At 56.0% G+C, this 15,495-nt stretch overlaps 1 protein-coding gene across 3 annotated transcripts in view; it reads left to right on the forward strand.

Moving 5' to 3' along the window:
- Positions 1-15,495, forward strand: part of CACNA2D2 (calcium voltage-gated channel auxiliary subunit alpha2delta 2) — a 141,006-nt gene that overhangs the window by 57,839 nt on the left and 67,672 nt on the right. For all 3 annotated transcript variants that reach the window (XM_055344131.1, XM_055344132.1, XM_055344133.1), the window contains exon 3: positions 14,072-14,188. In XM_055344131.1, coding sequence (XP_055200106.1) covers positions 14,072-14,188 — 117 coding nt within the window. The remainder of the gene's footprint in view (positions 1-14,071; positions 14,189-15,495) is intronic.

Genomic DNA, 15,495 nt, shown 5'->3' on the forward strand with positions numbered 1-15,495 from the left:
CCCGTGTTGCCTGCATTTATGGCAAGAGATAAATTTACAGTTTAGCAACCTTCATCTGCTAGCACCATAAACTCAAAGAGCCTGCTAGCTGGGGCTTCATGGCATGTTGGCAACCCAGCAAAGCATGGGGCTGTGTACAAGGACTTTCCCAGTCAGCTTGGCAGGCCAGCCTTCCGGGCACACCCAGTTCCCAGCTGGAAGAGGGGCCTGGGCAGAGACCACCTGTGCCAAGGTAGGGATGAGAAGCAGGGCGCTACCTTAAGGCGCTGGCCTGGGGCATCTCCAGTGCTCCCCAGGGCATTCTCCTGGGATGGAGGATGAGCAACTCAGAGGGGTCCAGGCCCTGGGATGGGAGTGGAGGCAGGACTGTGTTTGTGGCAAGGGCAGTCCAGAGGCCATGCTGAGGATGTGGTTGTATGGCATATTAGTCTGGTTCTGGAGTCTGGAGAAAGGGGCTTCCTGCTTGGACCCCTATGGGTCACTAGGAAGAACAGACCTGAGCATGTCCTAGTGAGGGTATGACAAGGTAGGGACTGTAATTGGATTCTGGAAAGGCTCAGAGTTCCCCAGGGCTCCATAGTGGCCAGGGCAGGGGAGAGGCCTAACACATGGGCTGCCCACCCCAGTGTACAGGCAAGAAAACCAGAGAGGCTAGGGTACACTCAGAGACACTCAAGGAACAATGACTGAACAGATCAGACCCAGGCCTTTTGCCCTGGTCCCATCCTGTTGGCCCCAGGAAAGGGGAAAGCAGGATCTTCCAAAGATCCTTCCCCAGTACCCCCAGTGACCTGGGCCTACAGACCCTGCTTGGGGGGGACTTGTGAGTGGACCCCTGTGAGGGGTCTCCCAGTAGGCCCAGTGGCATGGGTGGGGGTGGAGTTGAGAGAAACACAGCTTCCCTGGTCTCCTGTCCCTGCTAAGGAGGAAATAGAGGCACCTTACGTAATTGGGGCAATTTGTTCCGCTCTTGTCCTGCTGGCATCATTGCCCTCGTCGCCTCCTTGCTCAGGGAGCCCTTGACAGAGCTAAAAGCTCAGGCGTCCGTCCTTCTGCTAGAGGTCGCTGAGCAGAGGACACAGGAGCCCATAGCATCAACACTGCTAAGACCTGGTGGGCACCTAGCCCCAGGGACGAGGGGGTGCAGAGAGGACAGAAGCCCAGGCCTCCCACCTCCAGTCTGCCAGGTGACCCCACAGTTCTGAGAGCGTTCACACCAGCAGACCATTCCCCAAGGCTCCAGTGAGGGGTGGAGGACAAAGTTGCCTCTGCCCTGCCACTAGATACCCCTTCCCAGCAGCTTTCTTTCCTTGCTTTGCGCCTAGCTGCCCATTCACCTTTACCTTTATTGGCCATTCCCCTGCCAGATGGACATTCTCTCTTCCCCATTCATGCCCACTCCTCTTCTGGAAAGTTTTCTCTGCCCTCCCTAGTACAGAAGGAGGTGCCAGCAGCTGGAACCTGGGTCTTCCTGGCCCTGCCCTGCTACTTACCTCTCCCTCTTGGACTTCAGTTTACCCATCTGTATCCTGAGATCCTAGACTTCCAGACTTGCAAGGCCAGGATGGTTTTCTGCAGGTAGAAGCACCTCTTTGGGGGCATGCCCACCACTGGGTCAAGTGCAGATCAGTGCCTATCCCTCCTACAGTCCTACTGAGCAGACAGGCTGAGCAAATGACAGATAGACCTCAGGGCCTGGTGGGTCCTTTGGGTGCTGGTGGGGCCACTGAGGATTCAGTTGGCACCATGCATCAATCTGAGCGGATGATCCTGGGCAGATGAAATAGGGACTCGTGGTCCTGAAGGAGCTGCATTTCCTGCAAGGATTGGTCCAGGTGCCTTTGAAAGATGAGCTCTCCAAGAACATTTAAAACAGGGCAAGATTTGCAAACACCTGAGTTAGCTGACCCCCCACTGATGCCCATAGCCCTAAGGCCAGAGACCTCATGGACATAGCTGAGGGGGCATTCGAGAGGCTTCCCAGAGGAGGAGGCCTGGGAGACAAGGTTGGGGCTGTGGAGGGTCACGGGTTCCCATGCAATGGAGACCAGCTGGTGGGAGGAGAGGGCAGGGGTCTGGAACATGGTCTAGTGTGTGATTAGTCTGTGTAGTAGTCATTGAATACCAGCTCCACTAATTACTCTGTACCTCAGTGGCCTTGTCTATGAAATGGGGACGATGTCTAGGGCTTATGAGGGTTTGATCTAACGGATGGCTGGCTGGTGTTAGCATTTCCTGTGGCAGTCCTCACCCCATAAAGTAGCCCCCAAAGTTGGGCACCAAAGGGGTGGCCCACCTGGAGTGGGAGTCTGGACACAGCATCTGCCTTCCTGAGCACAGCACTTTCACTTGGAAGTTCATGTTTAGATAAGGGCCTTCATAGCATTTGCCGGTATGGCTGGGCACTGGGTCCTGTGTGCATAGTTCGTTTGCATGGCAAACACTGCGCGTGGACGCAGTGAAGACAAATGCTGGCCTCAGCGGCCTCTGGGTTCTTACACTCATGGAGAGAGAACCTGGGGCTGTGGGCGCCAAAGATTGTCCCTCTCTCCCCACAGTATAGTGAGGGGAAACTGAGGTGCAGAGAGGGGCAAGGGCTGGATCAGGAGCACCTAGCCTGGAGGGGTGTGGAGATCCTGGCCCCCTAGCTCTGGGACACTCTCGTGTGGTGACTACTCTGAATTTTTCCTGTCCAAATGTGGGAACTTTGCTCTGAGGGATCAGGAGAGCCTGTGAATGACAGGAGACCGTGGGCCCTCTGGTGTGTCCCCAGCATGTGCATGTCTGTGGTGTACACACATCCCTGATGTGTGCCTATCCTCACTGTGGCTTCAGCATGTGCAAGGCCTCCGTGTCCAAGTACTATTTGTTTGTTTTTGTATGCTTCCGACGTAGTCTACGGAAGATTTAAGGGCACTTACAGAGATACATAAAATTCGAGAAGAGCCTATAAATTGGAAGTAGGAGAAAAATAAAAGAAAAACAAGGGGAAGGACAAAGATGGGGTTGGGAGGTGCTGATGCAGGATGTGGACAAGATCAGCCAGCATGGCTGTGTTCCCTCATACTCTCACTTGCACACTCACCACAGTCAGGTTCCCACTTGGCTCTGGTACCCACTGCCTTATCAGTGCCTGACACTCGAGCACTGTGACCCTCCTAGGGACCTGTTCCAGAAGCCACCATCACTCAGGCATGTCCTGGCCCTCACCAGGCCCAGCACCCTGGCTGTGTGGAGCCTCTCCAGGACTGTGTCCATCAGGAGGATTTAGGGCCACGACCTTCAGGTAGCCCCAACCATCGGGCGCCAGAGAAGTTTCACTGCTTAAAACATTTCAGATGGCTCCAGACTACTGCAGAGGTACAGAAACCCATAGAGCTTACCCCAGGTGACATCCAGTGACAGCCAGTGGATCCATCTGGGCTGTGGTGCTTTATCTCTGTGAGCCTAAGTGTGAGGCTGGGCAAGGTCCAGAGCAGCTTCCTGGGCACTGGGTGTGAATATGGTGAAGTCAGTGTGTATGAGCTGATCTGGAAGGTCTGACAGGTGCGCCTGGACCTATAGTGTGTGCACAGGGATGGGGTGGGACCCTGTGATGACCCTACCCCCAGACTGGCCCTTGGATGCCATGGAAGGCTGCAGCCACCTCCCAGCCTTACTTCTCTGTCTCTGCGAAGACACCTGATTTGCAAAGATCTCATGTTTTCACAAAAGCAGCTGGCCAGAGGGCTTCTCCTTGTGATCAGTGCTATCATTATTTGGGGACATCTTCAGCAGCGGGAGCAAAGGGCAGACCTCTCGCCTGCAAGGCCTGGAAGGTCTGGCCCTGCAGGGCAGCATGGGGCAGGGAAATCTCTCAGAGCCTTGAGAGCAGCCCTGGAAGAAGGCCCCGTGAGAAGCCAGCAGCATCTTGCCTGTGACCTTTCATCATCGAGGAACACCCCCACGAGGCCTGGCTGAGGCAGCTCAAGGCTGTGTGGATGCTGAGGGCGAAGGCTCGTGCCAAGCCACCTGACTGGTAAAGAGCAGGGCCAGGATTTGGGCCACAGCTTCTTAGCCATCCTTAGCTACAAGTGGAGAGGACTCAGGAGCAGGAAGGGCTCCCCTTTGGACAAATTCTGGCTCTTTTGCCACTTCAGTTTCCTCGTCTGTGAGATCAGAAGCTGCCTAGCTGCTGAGCACCTCCTGGTGTCCTTGTCACAGGTCAGGGAGGGGGATGGATAAAGAAAAATCAGGTGAACCCACCTCCCTCCCCAGGAAGCCTGCCCGGGGACTCTCAGGACAGGGCTGGTTTCTGGACATTCTGGGGTCCCTGAGAGACCTATCCCAGACCCTGAAGAGGATTGCCAAACCTGCTGGGAGGGTGGAATGGAGGTGATGTGGGCAAAGGAAGCAGGCTATGTTCTTTGCCCCATCGCCTTCAAAACTGCCTCTGGCCAGCCTCAAACCTATTTCATGAGGGTCTTTATGGGGCTAAGTTTCTGCCATTCTGGACCGAGGTACAGTTACAGAGGAGATCTCCATAATAGCTAAAGCCATGAAATGATGAAGAGTCTTCCCTGGGTTCCCAAGGGTCTGCTGGAGCCACTGTCCACACTGACTCCCAGAGCCCTGCACCCTGCCCTGCCAGGACTCTTGCCCCTGAGAGGCAGGAGGTCAGAGGATGAAGGACCTGAAAAGGCCAGATGGCAGACCAGTGACCAGGCCCCACATCTCTTTCCTTAGGCTGTTGTATGGGAGAAACGAGCCGTGTGCCCTGCTCAAGGGCAGGGTTCACATCTAAGGCCATGCTGGGCCAGGGCTCCTCGAAGTGGTGCCCCAGGTAAAGGGCAGACCAGGCTTTTGGGGGTAGGGGTGGTTCGGAGGCCCTAGGACCTGGAACTGATGACTAGACTGAGAAACCCAGTGTCATGGACTCCTCCACCCCAGCCTAGTGTCCAGCCCATTTTTCCAGCTGCCAGAGTCTTGGTTTCTTCGACTGTAAAACGGGGATCATAACCATACCTGCCTTTGGGGAATATTCTGACTCATTGGGTAAAGTGCTGAGCCCTGTCTCAGCACCTGAAGGGTAGGACCTGTCGTCACTGTTGTCCCTCCGCAGCTGAGAGGCTGCGGAGTCCTGGGAAAAGGAAGGCAGGTCTCACTGGGTGGGGAGGCAGCCGAAGAGAGCTGAGCCAGGGTGGGTGGCATGGGGGCCCAGACGCTGGCACAAACAACCTGTTTCCCATAAACACAGGCGCCCACACCAGCCACACAAGTTGGGAAGCGCGGGTGTGTTTACTCGCACTCCCCCGTGCCGGCTGGTGTGCTGGGCACAGCTTCCCTCCCAGCTGCCTCAACAGCCGGTGCTCCCGGCTCAGGGCTGGGAGCCAGCAGGGGCCCCGGCTCTGCCTGCAGTTCCATTCACCTCGGGCTCAAGTCCCTCACTCCTGATGCTATCCTGAACCAAATCCGGAGGACAGGGCCCTAAGAATCTCCTCTGGTGTCCAGGTGGCTGAGGCGTGACATGCTCCCCTGCTCTTCAAGGGCACCTGAGCAGATAGAGGCCTGGAGGCTGGAACCATCAGCAACCCATGCCTTGTGTTTGGGCAACAGGTGTCCCTCTAGTAAGATCCAGGCCCTTTCCATCCCCACAGTCCAGCCATGTTCCCAGTGCATGCTTCCCACTGGGATGTGGCCAGCACCCAGATACCTGGGCACACCCAGGACTAATGGCTGTATGGTACAGGTGGGTGTGGTGGCAGGGGCCCTGGTGCCCCACAGGCCCTGGGATGTTGGGGCTCCATGTTTCTGGTTCTCAGCTCCGTGAGCACCTTGTCTGAGCTCGGCAGTGGCAGCCCTAGGAGGCTCGTGCATCATCTCCCTGAGGTCAGGGCAGACTCCTGGCTGGGAAGGGGTGTCTGTGTCACTGCATCACCCTCTTGAGATACAGGTGCCCAGTGCTGACACAGGCAGTCAGGGACGTTGGAGTGTGCTCTCCCAGCCCCCATGCACTTGGCCATTTGGCACTGTCACCTCTGTGGTAGAGCAGAGGTGCTAGACAACCCCCTACCCTGTCAGATACCTTTCTCACCTCCTACCTGTCCCCAGACTATTTGCTTGACCACCAAGGGAGCCAGAACCTAGGGAAGAAAGTCACAGACTACAAGCTTCACACAGGCGCACAGCCATGGGAATGCTGCTGCTAATGGCAGCCTGGAGACCAGCCCTGTGCAAAGTGACCATAAGTGAATTCCTGCTCAACACCCCTGATGGCTAGGCTTGTATGCTTCTTGTGATGGAGAGCTCCCTATTAATCCAGGCAATGTTCCCGGGGCTTGGGAGCCTGGAGCATGGGGAAGTTCCTTCAGTTCCCCTGATCTGGAAAATGCACCTGTCGTCACGGATGCCATCAGGAACCTCAGAGTTGTGCCCTCAGGAACCTTGGAGAAAAGTCTTGTACTTAGAGCTGGGTGGAGCCATGCCCCTCCAGGACTGCTGTCACCTGAAATACATAGGCCTTAACAGGGAGGCCTTGTTCCAAGTCAAGTCTGGAATAATGGATGGATAATCAGGATTACCACGGTTTTAAAGTCAGCTTAGAAATTCACATCTGTTTCAGAGTATGAAGACAGACCACACCCAGGAATGGACCCTGCAAACAGCCTATCCTTGTGGTGGCCCAGGCCTCAGCCTGGGGCAGGTACAGCTGGCCTCCCGGAGGTGGGGGTCTGTGTGGGGGCAAGTGCAGGGAGGGCCCCGTACACTGGCCCTAGCTCAACTGGGAGGATTTGGTTTATTGTTTTGTGTTGGGTTTTGTGTCTTTTGAAAAACAAGAGACTGAGCCTTTTTATGACATGGATTTTACAGCGTAACGAGGCAGCGTAATTTCCCATTCTCAGCAGCAAGTGCACTTTTTACACTAATTGCATAATTAGACATAATGTACTAATTGCGGTAATGGATGACAGTCAACTAAACTTTAACTTTAAAAACAGGGAGGCGTTGCTGGGGGTGGCGGTGGGGGCTTTGTGCCCCTGTGAGTTTTTCGAAGGGAAATCTGCTGGTGAGAGCTCCTAGCAGCTGCCTCTTGGGGGCCAAGGGGTCACTGAGCCACCAGGGCCAGCTTACCTTATAATCCAGGCCACACTGTCCCTCCACTGAGCCACCTGGGTATCCACCTCCCTATCTGCTCAGAATCTGTCCCCCTACCCAGCCCCCCACTTCCCTTCTGCCCTTCAGAAGCTCCTGTGCTCCTGCTGCTGCAGAGACCACTGACTTTCCTTCTCCCAGCCTCTGCACCTACAATTACTCTTGCCTGGTCTCTTAGCCCCCAGCCACCGCCAAGTCTGGCAGACTCCCACTTGAGCCTTTCAGACTCTCCCCTGTAAAACCATCCCAGTCTTTTCCTGGGCGGCTCCCTCCAGGGCCGCTGTACCCAAGCCAGCCAGCTCCATTTCCTGTGTCTCTTGCATACCTCTCCCCTCTGCCACCCCTCTACTCTTAGCAGTCTGAAGGGACATCTGTCCCCTCTGGATGGTGAGTCCCAGGAAGGCAGGGACAAGATCTGGTCCATTTCTGCTGCCCTAGGCTCAAGAGGGCCCCGGAGCCTGTGGCATGAATATGGCATGGCCCAATGGAAATGTAAGGATATGGGGGCGGGGGTGGGGAGGAAGTGGAGCAATTAATAGGCCACTGACCCAGGAGGGCCATGTCTGACCTGCTCCTAGAAGCCACACCAGGAACCCTCCTCCCCGCTCCCCCCACACTGCCTTGTGTTCTCCACTGTAGCTCACACAGGGCTGCATTGTAAAGGCCTGGGTGGTGTCTGTGACTTCCTGTAAACGGAGGGTTCATTCCAGGAAATCCCTATTCAGTATGAATGTTAATCATGTAACAGCGAGCATCACAATGTGCAAGCCCTGCTAGTGGCATGACACCATCTACAGCTAACTATGGACCCAGCCCACCACAGGACGGTGGCGGTGTGGCATGGCCACATGAGAACTACCATGGCAGCAGGTGAATATCAGCAGCTGGTGAACATGCAAGTGAGTGGCACCTAATCCCTGCCTGTGCACTATGTGCTCCGAGGCTCCCTGGCCTTTGCTTTATTGTAAGTCCTGTACTAGGTAGGCAAGGGAGGGGCTACAACTGGCCCTGGGGAGCTGTTGGTCACACACATACATAGACCAGGGCCTGGTGTGTCTCCTGAGCAGCTGGGTTAGGGTTTTTCTGCACCCACAGTGGGGCAGTCCCCATTATCCCATCAGAAGCTGAGCTGTGGAGCTCAGGGTTTGGGTGAAGGGAAAGCCCAGGAGCCACACCCTGTCCTGGATCTGTCCTGAGTGCTCTCCATGGGAGGGGACCACAGGATATCTGACTGTTCCCTCGATCCTATGGTCTTCAAGGGTGATTAGCAGCTATGTCAGTACCCTCAATCTTCCCCACAAAGGCAGGAAATGGGCACCAGCCTGACAGAAGGGCAGAACCCCAGAGCCCAGCTTTGCCTTGACAGGCTGGGGTCCCTGATCAGTCACCACCTGTCTCTCCCACCTCTTGGCCCAGATCAGGATCATTAAACTACCGCGAGACCCCTGTCCTCCCACCCAAGACTCTCCTGATCCCTGGCACAGGTGCACCCCATTCCAGCAGCTGACCCCAGTCCCAGCCCCTATGGCCTTTCCAGTGCTTGCCCTGTGGGGTCTAGCCCACCATCTCTGGTCTGCTCGCTGTTCTCCCTCCAGGGGGCTGTTGGCATGAGGGCTGGGCATTCAGGACCCCCACTGGCTGCTCCTTGCAAGACCAGGGACAGGACACCAAGACGTGACTGGCAGGGGGAGGGGAGGAGGGGGTTGCAGAACACACATCCCTGGGGGTTGTATTGTGGGGCTCCACATCCCCAGTCCAGCCTGCGCCCTCCCCAGTAACATGGGGGGGGGCAGGATGCTGGGGCCCCTCAGGTAGCCGAACACCCAGCCGAGCCTGAGCCTTTGAGGACACAGCCAGCAGCAGGGCCCAGCCTGTGTCAAATCTTCCTCGTTCCATTTTCTTTCTGATTTAATTTTCCAGAGATTAGGACCCGTTCACCTTCGCTGCAGAGAGGAGCCTCACATGCGTCTGCGTCTGTTTTCACTCCCCGGGCTGGGTGGTTGGGTAGTTGATGAGGCTGATTCTGCTGGTCCTCCCCTCCAGGCCGGCTCCCCTGCTGTGACCCAGGTCTGCCCCCCAGGCCCCCCATCCCTGGTGCCCCTCCACCTCACCTTGTACCTCACCTTCAAGTATGAGAATGAGTATGACCTGAAACAGGGGCTTCGGTCAGACAGATTCCCTTTGAATCTGAGTTCTACTGCATAACTTAAACTCTCTGGCCTCCAGTGTCCTGTCTCCAGTGTCCTGTCTGCTGAACAGACGTGATCAGAAGTGTCCCTCTTTGGGTTGTTCAAGATCGGTGAGGTCGAGTGTGAAAACATTCTGCATAGGGGCGTTTCCGGGGCCTCCATCTTCCTTGCAACTTCCCCCTTCTCTGCTTCCCCTCCTCACCTTCCTTTTCCTCTCCTTTCCCCACACCTTCCTCCTCTCCCCAGGCAGGTCGAGTGCTGGCTCAGGGCTAGGCCCCACTGCTGCTGGCTTTCTGAGACTTTGCAGTCCTCTCTGGTCTGACAGGGGCCTGTCTGGGTCTCTGGTCCTGAGGCCTGTTGTCTCCTGCAGTGGCTTTCTCTGTTTCCAGGTTCCTCAGAACTCGACCCCACTCTTAGGACTGTTGGGAGCTGTGGGGCTGAGGCTGGCTCCATCTGCCCCTGTGCATGTCCCTGTGCCTCCTGTCCAAGGTCGCTGTTCTTCAAAGTGTCCTCTAGGTTCACCTCTTTATGTGGAGCCACCCAGAGAAGCAGGGGCCATGGCGGAGGCTCTGGACCCCCTGAGGAGGCCTTAGCCTCCACCGGCCCTGGAAATCCCTAGGCTGAAAGGCTGGCCAGAAATGCTGCTTAACTAAAGAATCACTAGAGCTGAGAGAGGGCCAGCATAGGGCTGGGGGCGGGGGGTTGGGCAAGGAAGGAGGTGAGGAGATGAGGGGAGAGATGGAGGGACCGATGGGGGGAGGTGCCCTTCTGGGGAGGAGGCCATAGGTATCTGGTACAAGGGAGGGGAGCCGGGAACTCCTGGGAACAAGAGGCTGCAAGCTGCCTTCTGAATTATTGTCCCTTGGGGTCTCAGCCACCCCTGTTCTCCCTGTTCCCCCTACCCCACCCCTACATGCTCACCGGGCTCCAGCCAGCTTGTCTGCTAGTCTGCTGCCCTGTCCCACTACCATTCACCATCTCTATGGGATGGAGCCCCTGCCTCCTCCTTCCCCATAACTGCTAGTGTGAAACTGTGACAACCTGTAGACCTGCCGGCCCCCATCTCTTTCCTCACTCCACCTGCCTGTGTAGAGGTGGAGACCTTGGAGGCTGTGCTACTGTGGGAGCTGCTGGGTTTTTCCAATTAGCTTGCTGGGCCAAGGACACCAGCGGGCATGCAGTCCTGCTGTGGTTGCTGAGGCCCTGCACTGGTGCACCCTGGCCTGTCTGTTGCATCCGAGCTGGCCCCAGAAACCAGGGCTAGAGGCTGGGGCTCAAGGGGAGCCAGCCCTGGGCATGCTGTCTGCCCTGGGCTCTCCCAGGTTCTCTCCTGGGCCTGTAGGTAGAAAGCACCTCTTCAGACAGCATCAATGGAGAGATGACCTATCTCCCAGGGTGGGACCATCTGCTGAACTCTATCATTCAGATCTCCCTGGGACACAGGGCTCAGCTCAGGGCCTATCCCAGGGGACAGGAGCAAGTGGAACAGGTTCAGGGGAATGTTGAGAGGGGTGAGGCACTTGAGATAGAGGGAATGAGGGCTGTTTCACCTCAGGTACTCTTAGGATTGGTGGACAGCGTTGGCTGGTAGCTTGACCAGCCCCTGCAGTTCTAGGATTCAGCTCTCATCTCCCCAGAAATTCCTTCTAGCCCTTGCTCTAGGAAGGATTTAGGCAGGGAAGGATGGAAAAGAAGCAGGGACAGCATGAGCAAAAGTGTGGTAGTGGGCATCAGGATGGGCTGGGGACCCAGAAGCCTGCAGGGGCATGCCAGGTCCATGGGCTGCCACCAGGATTGAGTAGGAGGGTGTCATAGAGGGTTCTTGGGACAGGAAGGAAGCATGGCAGATGCAGCCCCAGGCTCCACGGGGTAGTTCAGCTGCAAGCAGAAATACAAGAGTCAGCCTGAGGTCTAGCTGGTCTCAGAGCTCTGCTCTTGAACATGGAATCGGGCATATGCATTTGCCAAGGGTCCATTACACACAGGCCCAGTACTTTGGGAGAGTTAGAAGCGAGCTGTCCTTGCTATGCTGTATCAGTGGTGTCCCTGTGTCTAGGTCCCCCTGTTGTCACTTCCAGGGCCCAGCCTGAGGTGTTGGAGACAAAGACAGGATGGCTGGAGAGGGGCCACCAGGGAGGCCTGGGAGAGGATGGGGCTGGAAGTGGGCCAACCCCAGGAGACCGAGGCTGTCTGCCCAGGAATGAGAGTCAGTGACTTCAGATCCTTAGTGTACAGATCTAGCAGAGTGGAGGCAGGGAGGGACTGTGATTCCTTCTGCAGAATTCTGGTGATCCTCAACAATAGCAGTAGTGACAATAGCATAGGTTCTTTGCAGGCCTCCATCAGCCTGCAAAGTGGGGACAGCTGCTCTCTCATTTAATAAATCAGACACTGAGGTTCAGAGGTGACTCTTGACAGAGTGCCTGCTTTCAAGCCCTTATGCCACCTTTCAGAGCCCTGGGGTATGACCCTGCCACCTGGAGACCCATTCCCTCTGTGGCCCCAGAGCCCTGGCCCAGTCACCATGCCAGCCTGCAAGGGATACCCTGGACCCAATGGAGAGGAACTCCCCGGCTCCCGGAGGAGAGTTGTCAGGAGGCTGCCACTGCTATGGGCAAACCTGTTTGGGACACCTGAGAATGACCTTGACTGGAGTCCGGTGGGGGAACTTCATTCCCTGCCCTGAGAAGCCAGGCAGCTGCGCCCCCTGCTGGTGCAAGTGGACCAAGGGTGCGCTTGGCCAGTGTGGCTGAGATGAGGCTCAAGGAGTGCCTGGGGCAGTGGCCCATGATTAGAAAAGTGTGTATTTTTAAAGTCCTAAAACCTGGGGAGCGCCTGGAGGGCACAGGTGGTTAAGCGAACTACTCTTGGTTTCTGCTTAGGTTGTGATCTCAGGCCCTGATCTCAGCTCATGAGATCCAGCCCCCGGTGTAGAGCTCTGCCCCCAGGGCACCAGGAATCACGGATTTGGCTTGAGATTCTCTTTCTCTTTCTGCCTCTCCTACCTGTGATCTGAATCAATCAATCAATCAATCTTGAGAGTCCTGAAACCTGGGAAGGAGAGGTCTGGGAGGATGGATGGAGGACCTGGCTTTGCCACTCAGAGTCATGTGGCCTTGACCTGTCCTTTCTTGTGTCTGAGCCTCAGTTTCCCCCAACAGTGGGCCCTAGGCTCCAAGGTCCCCATATTTCCCTGTGACCCCCGCCTCTGCCACTGGGCTCAGACCCCTCCTTGACCTCTGTCCCCATCACTGCCTCTCATCTGGGGGCCTCTGCCCTAAGGAGCCCAGGGAGCAGACTGGCCATGGTGCCCACTTGAGGTCCCCATCCTTCCTGCCCTGTGTCCAAGCCTCGCGCCTCACCCTCTAATCGCCACTGCTCTGTGGGAAGGAGTGAATTCACCACAAATTATTTTGTTCTAAGAGAAGGACAAAAAGAGAAGCCAGGAGGGATGGGGGGGCAGGAGGAGGAGACTGCCTGAGCTGGCTTTGTGTGGCACTTTAACCCTTGGGCTGCTGGGTGCTGCCTGGGCAGCAGGGCCCGGGCTCTAGCACCCAGCCCCCTGCTTCCTCCCCCATCAGCTGCTGGAGGCCTTATCTCCCCCACGTCTCACTGTCACTCTCCCGACCTTATCTTGCCTGCCTGTCTGTCTCTCATCAGCTGCCTCTCCCACCTCCTTATCTCCTCATCACCTCTTCTTTCTCTACATCCCTCCATTTCTGCACAGCCCGATGGCACGGCCCAGTGGTGGCAGTTCAGTAGTGGCACGTGACCTCTGGGAAAGAGTCAGCTTGGGAAACAGACCTCCTGGGGTCATCTGGATGGACACATGCAGGGGTGTACGATGCACACACACATATTCATGCACATGCACACACTCACACATGTGCACACACCCTGGCCTGGAACAAACAGGCTCACTGAATTTGCTTCTGTGACTCACATAGAAGCCCCAGGCTTCATCTAGGGGCTCTAACCCCACCCCCAGCACGCAGGCACATGCACACAGATGGATGTGTGTTGAGTCATAACACACTCATACATGCAGATGCAAACTGTCAGCTTTCCACATCCATGTGCATGTGTGCACAGACCCAGTCCCCAGATTTGTCTTCCCCACCTACCTTTTTTCTGGGTCTCTGCCCCCTTATTCTGTGCCCTGAATGACAGAAGAGCCCCTAGGGATGCCCAGAGTTCCCACTACAGTTTCTGTAAGTGCCCTGGGGTAGCACCAGCAAAAAGGGGTACAGATGCCTGAGTCCTCGGGGAGGGGTGGCTCTGGGTTTCTGATGCATGTGTAGGTGTGCGTAGTAAGTATGACAGTGTCTTCGTGTCAGCCGGCATGTGGTATGCAATGTGTGCTTAGTGGTTCTGTCTCCCCCACACACCCACCCTGCCTCCTCGCCAGTCCACCCTTCTGCCTCTGCTACTCTCAGCTGCTCTGAAGTCAACAGGGGGGTATTGCTCATGCACCTGTGAAAGAGGAATCCTGAGTCCAGAGAAGGCAGTGACAGCCCCATCCCATCAGCCACAGCCAGGGCCAGCTGTGGAATCTATGACTATAGCCATCTTTCATGTTCAGGAGGGCACCGGGCCCAAGCCCCAGACATCCATACTCTCTCCATGGCCAGAGCCAGAGTTGGGGCAGGGCCAAGGGCTGGGCCATACTGGGCAGAGAGGATATGCAGGGGGTTGTGGCATAAGACTGTGGGATCACCCTGGCTTCACCCCTGGCTCCTGCTTCCTTCTAGATCTACAAGGACAACCGGAATCTGTTTGAGGTGCAGGAGAACGAGCCTCAGAAGTTGGTGGAAAAGGTGGCAGGAGACATTGAGAGCCTGCTGGACAGGAAGGTGCGGGCCCTGAAGGTAGGTGCCATTGTGTGGGCTAAGGGAGGGCCAGGTGGGGTAGCGCTGCCGTGCACGGATGATGTCCCCACCTGGTGTGAACACATGGCCTTCCTGGCCCTCTAAATTCAGGCTGGGCTGTCACTGGCTATCCTGTGCCCACCTGGATATGGGCAGGTCTGGCAGGAGTAGGTGGTTTTATCAGGAGGAAGCTCCATGAGGCTGATCTGGGGTCTTGGGGGCCTTCCATGGACATGAAGGTGGGGTCCGGGCAGTCTTAGAGTCCTCTGATTCCTCTGTACTATGAGTGTGCCCTGGGGGAACACCTGTTGATGGCTGGGAGGGTAGGCTGCAGCTCTGATGGGGAGGGAGTGTGGAGTGGCCCAGAATGCCCGCATAGAGAATGCTGGAACCATGTGATGCTAGAGGTCAGAGCCTCTGCTCTGCCCATGACCTTGAATGTTTCTCTGCCTCCCTCTGAGTGCAGTTTCCCCCTCTAATCTTGGAGAGGTTGTGCCTATCAGCTCCAAGGTGCTATAGTTCTGCAAGTTGACAGAACCTGCTAGGCTGCCCTGATCAGTTGGACAAAGCCAGCAGACCCCTCATCCTCCACCCATCCCAGGGAGTACGGGTAGGGAGGGGCTTCTGGAGCTGCAAGGTGCCCTGGGGCATATGGGTTGCCATGGGTTGTACAATAAACGAGGGAGGGTGTCCAAGCTGCCCCCAGATCAGAGGCACAGCTGCCATTGCCCCAGCCCTAGCCAGTGCCAGAAAGAGGAGTCCAGTCGAAAGGAATGAAGTAGTGATACATAATGACAACCTTGATAACTTGAAAACATTCTAAGCAAAAGAAGGTAGCCACAAAAGACCACCTATTGTGGGATGCCATTTCTGTGAAACGTCCAGAATAGGCAAATCCATAGAAATGGAAAGTACATTAGTGGTTGCCTAGGGCTAGAAGAGAGGGTAGAAGGGGAGAGGGGATAAGGAGTGTCTGCTAATGGGTACAGGGTTCCTTTTGGGGGTGATGAAAATATTCTAAAATTAGATTGTGGTGATGGTTGCACAACTCTGAATATGCTTAAAAAAAAACCAACACTGAAATATATACTTTATGTGGGCAAATTTTGTAGTATGTGAATTGTGTCTCAGTAAAACTAGCAACAAAAAAGGATGAGCAAATCCACACAGCCATACCCAGGCTCAGGCCAGGGGCCTGGCTGCGTCAAATCAGAGCAGTGACCTGGCCCAAACACCCCTCCACATCCAGGCCCAGGAGAGAACTAGGATCCACTTCCCCAGGACCTGAGCCCTGCTCTCCCCCTGGG

Source organism: Nyctereutes procyonoides, unplaced genomic scaffold, assembly GCF_905146905.1.
Source record: "Nyctereutes procyonoides isolate TBG_1078 unplaced genomic scaffold, NYPRO_anot_genome, whole genome shotgun sequence".
In the NCBI taxonomy this organism is placed as follows: Eukaryota; Metazoa; Chordata; class Mammalia; order Carnivora; family Canidae; genus Nyctereutes; species Nyctereutes procyonoides.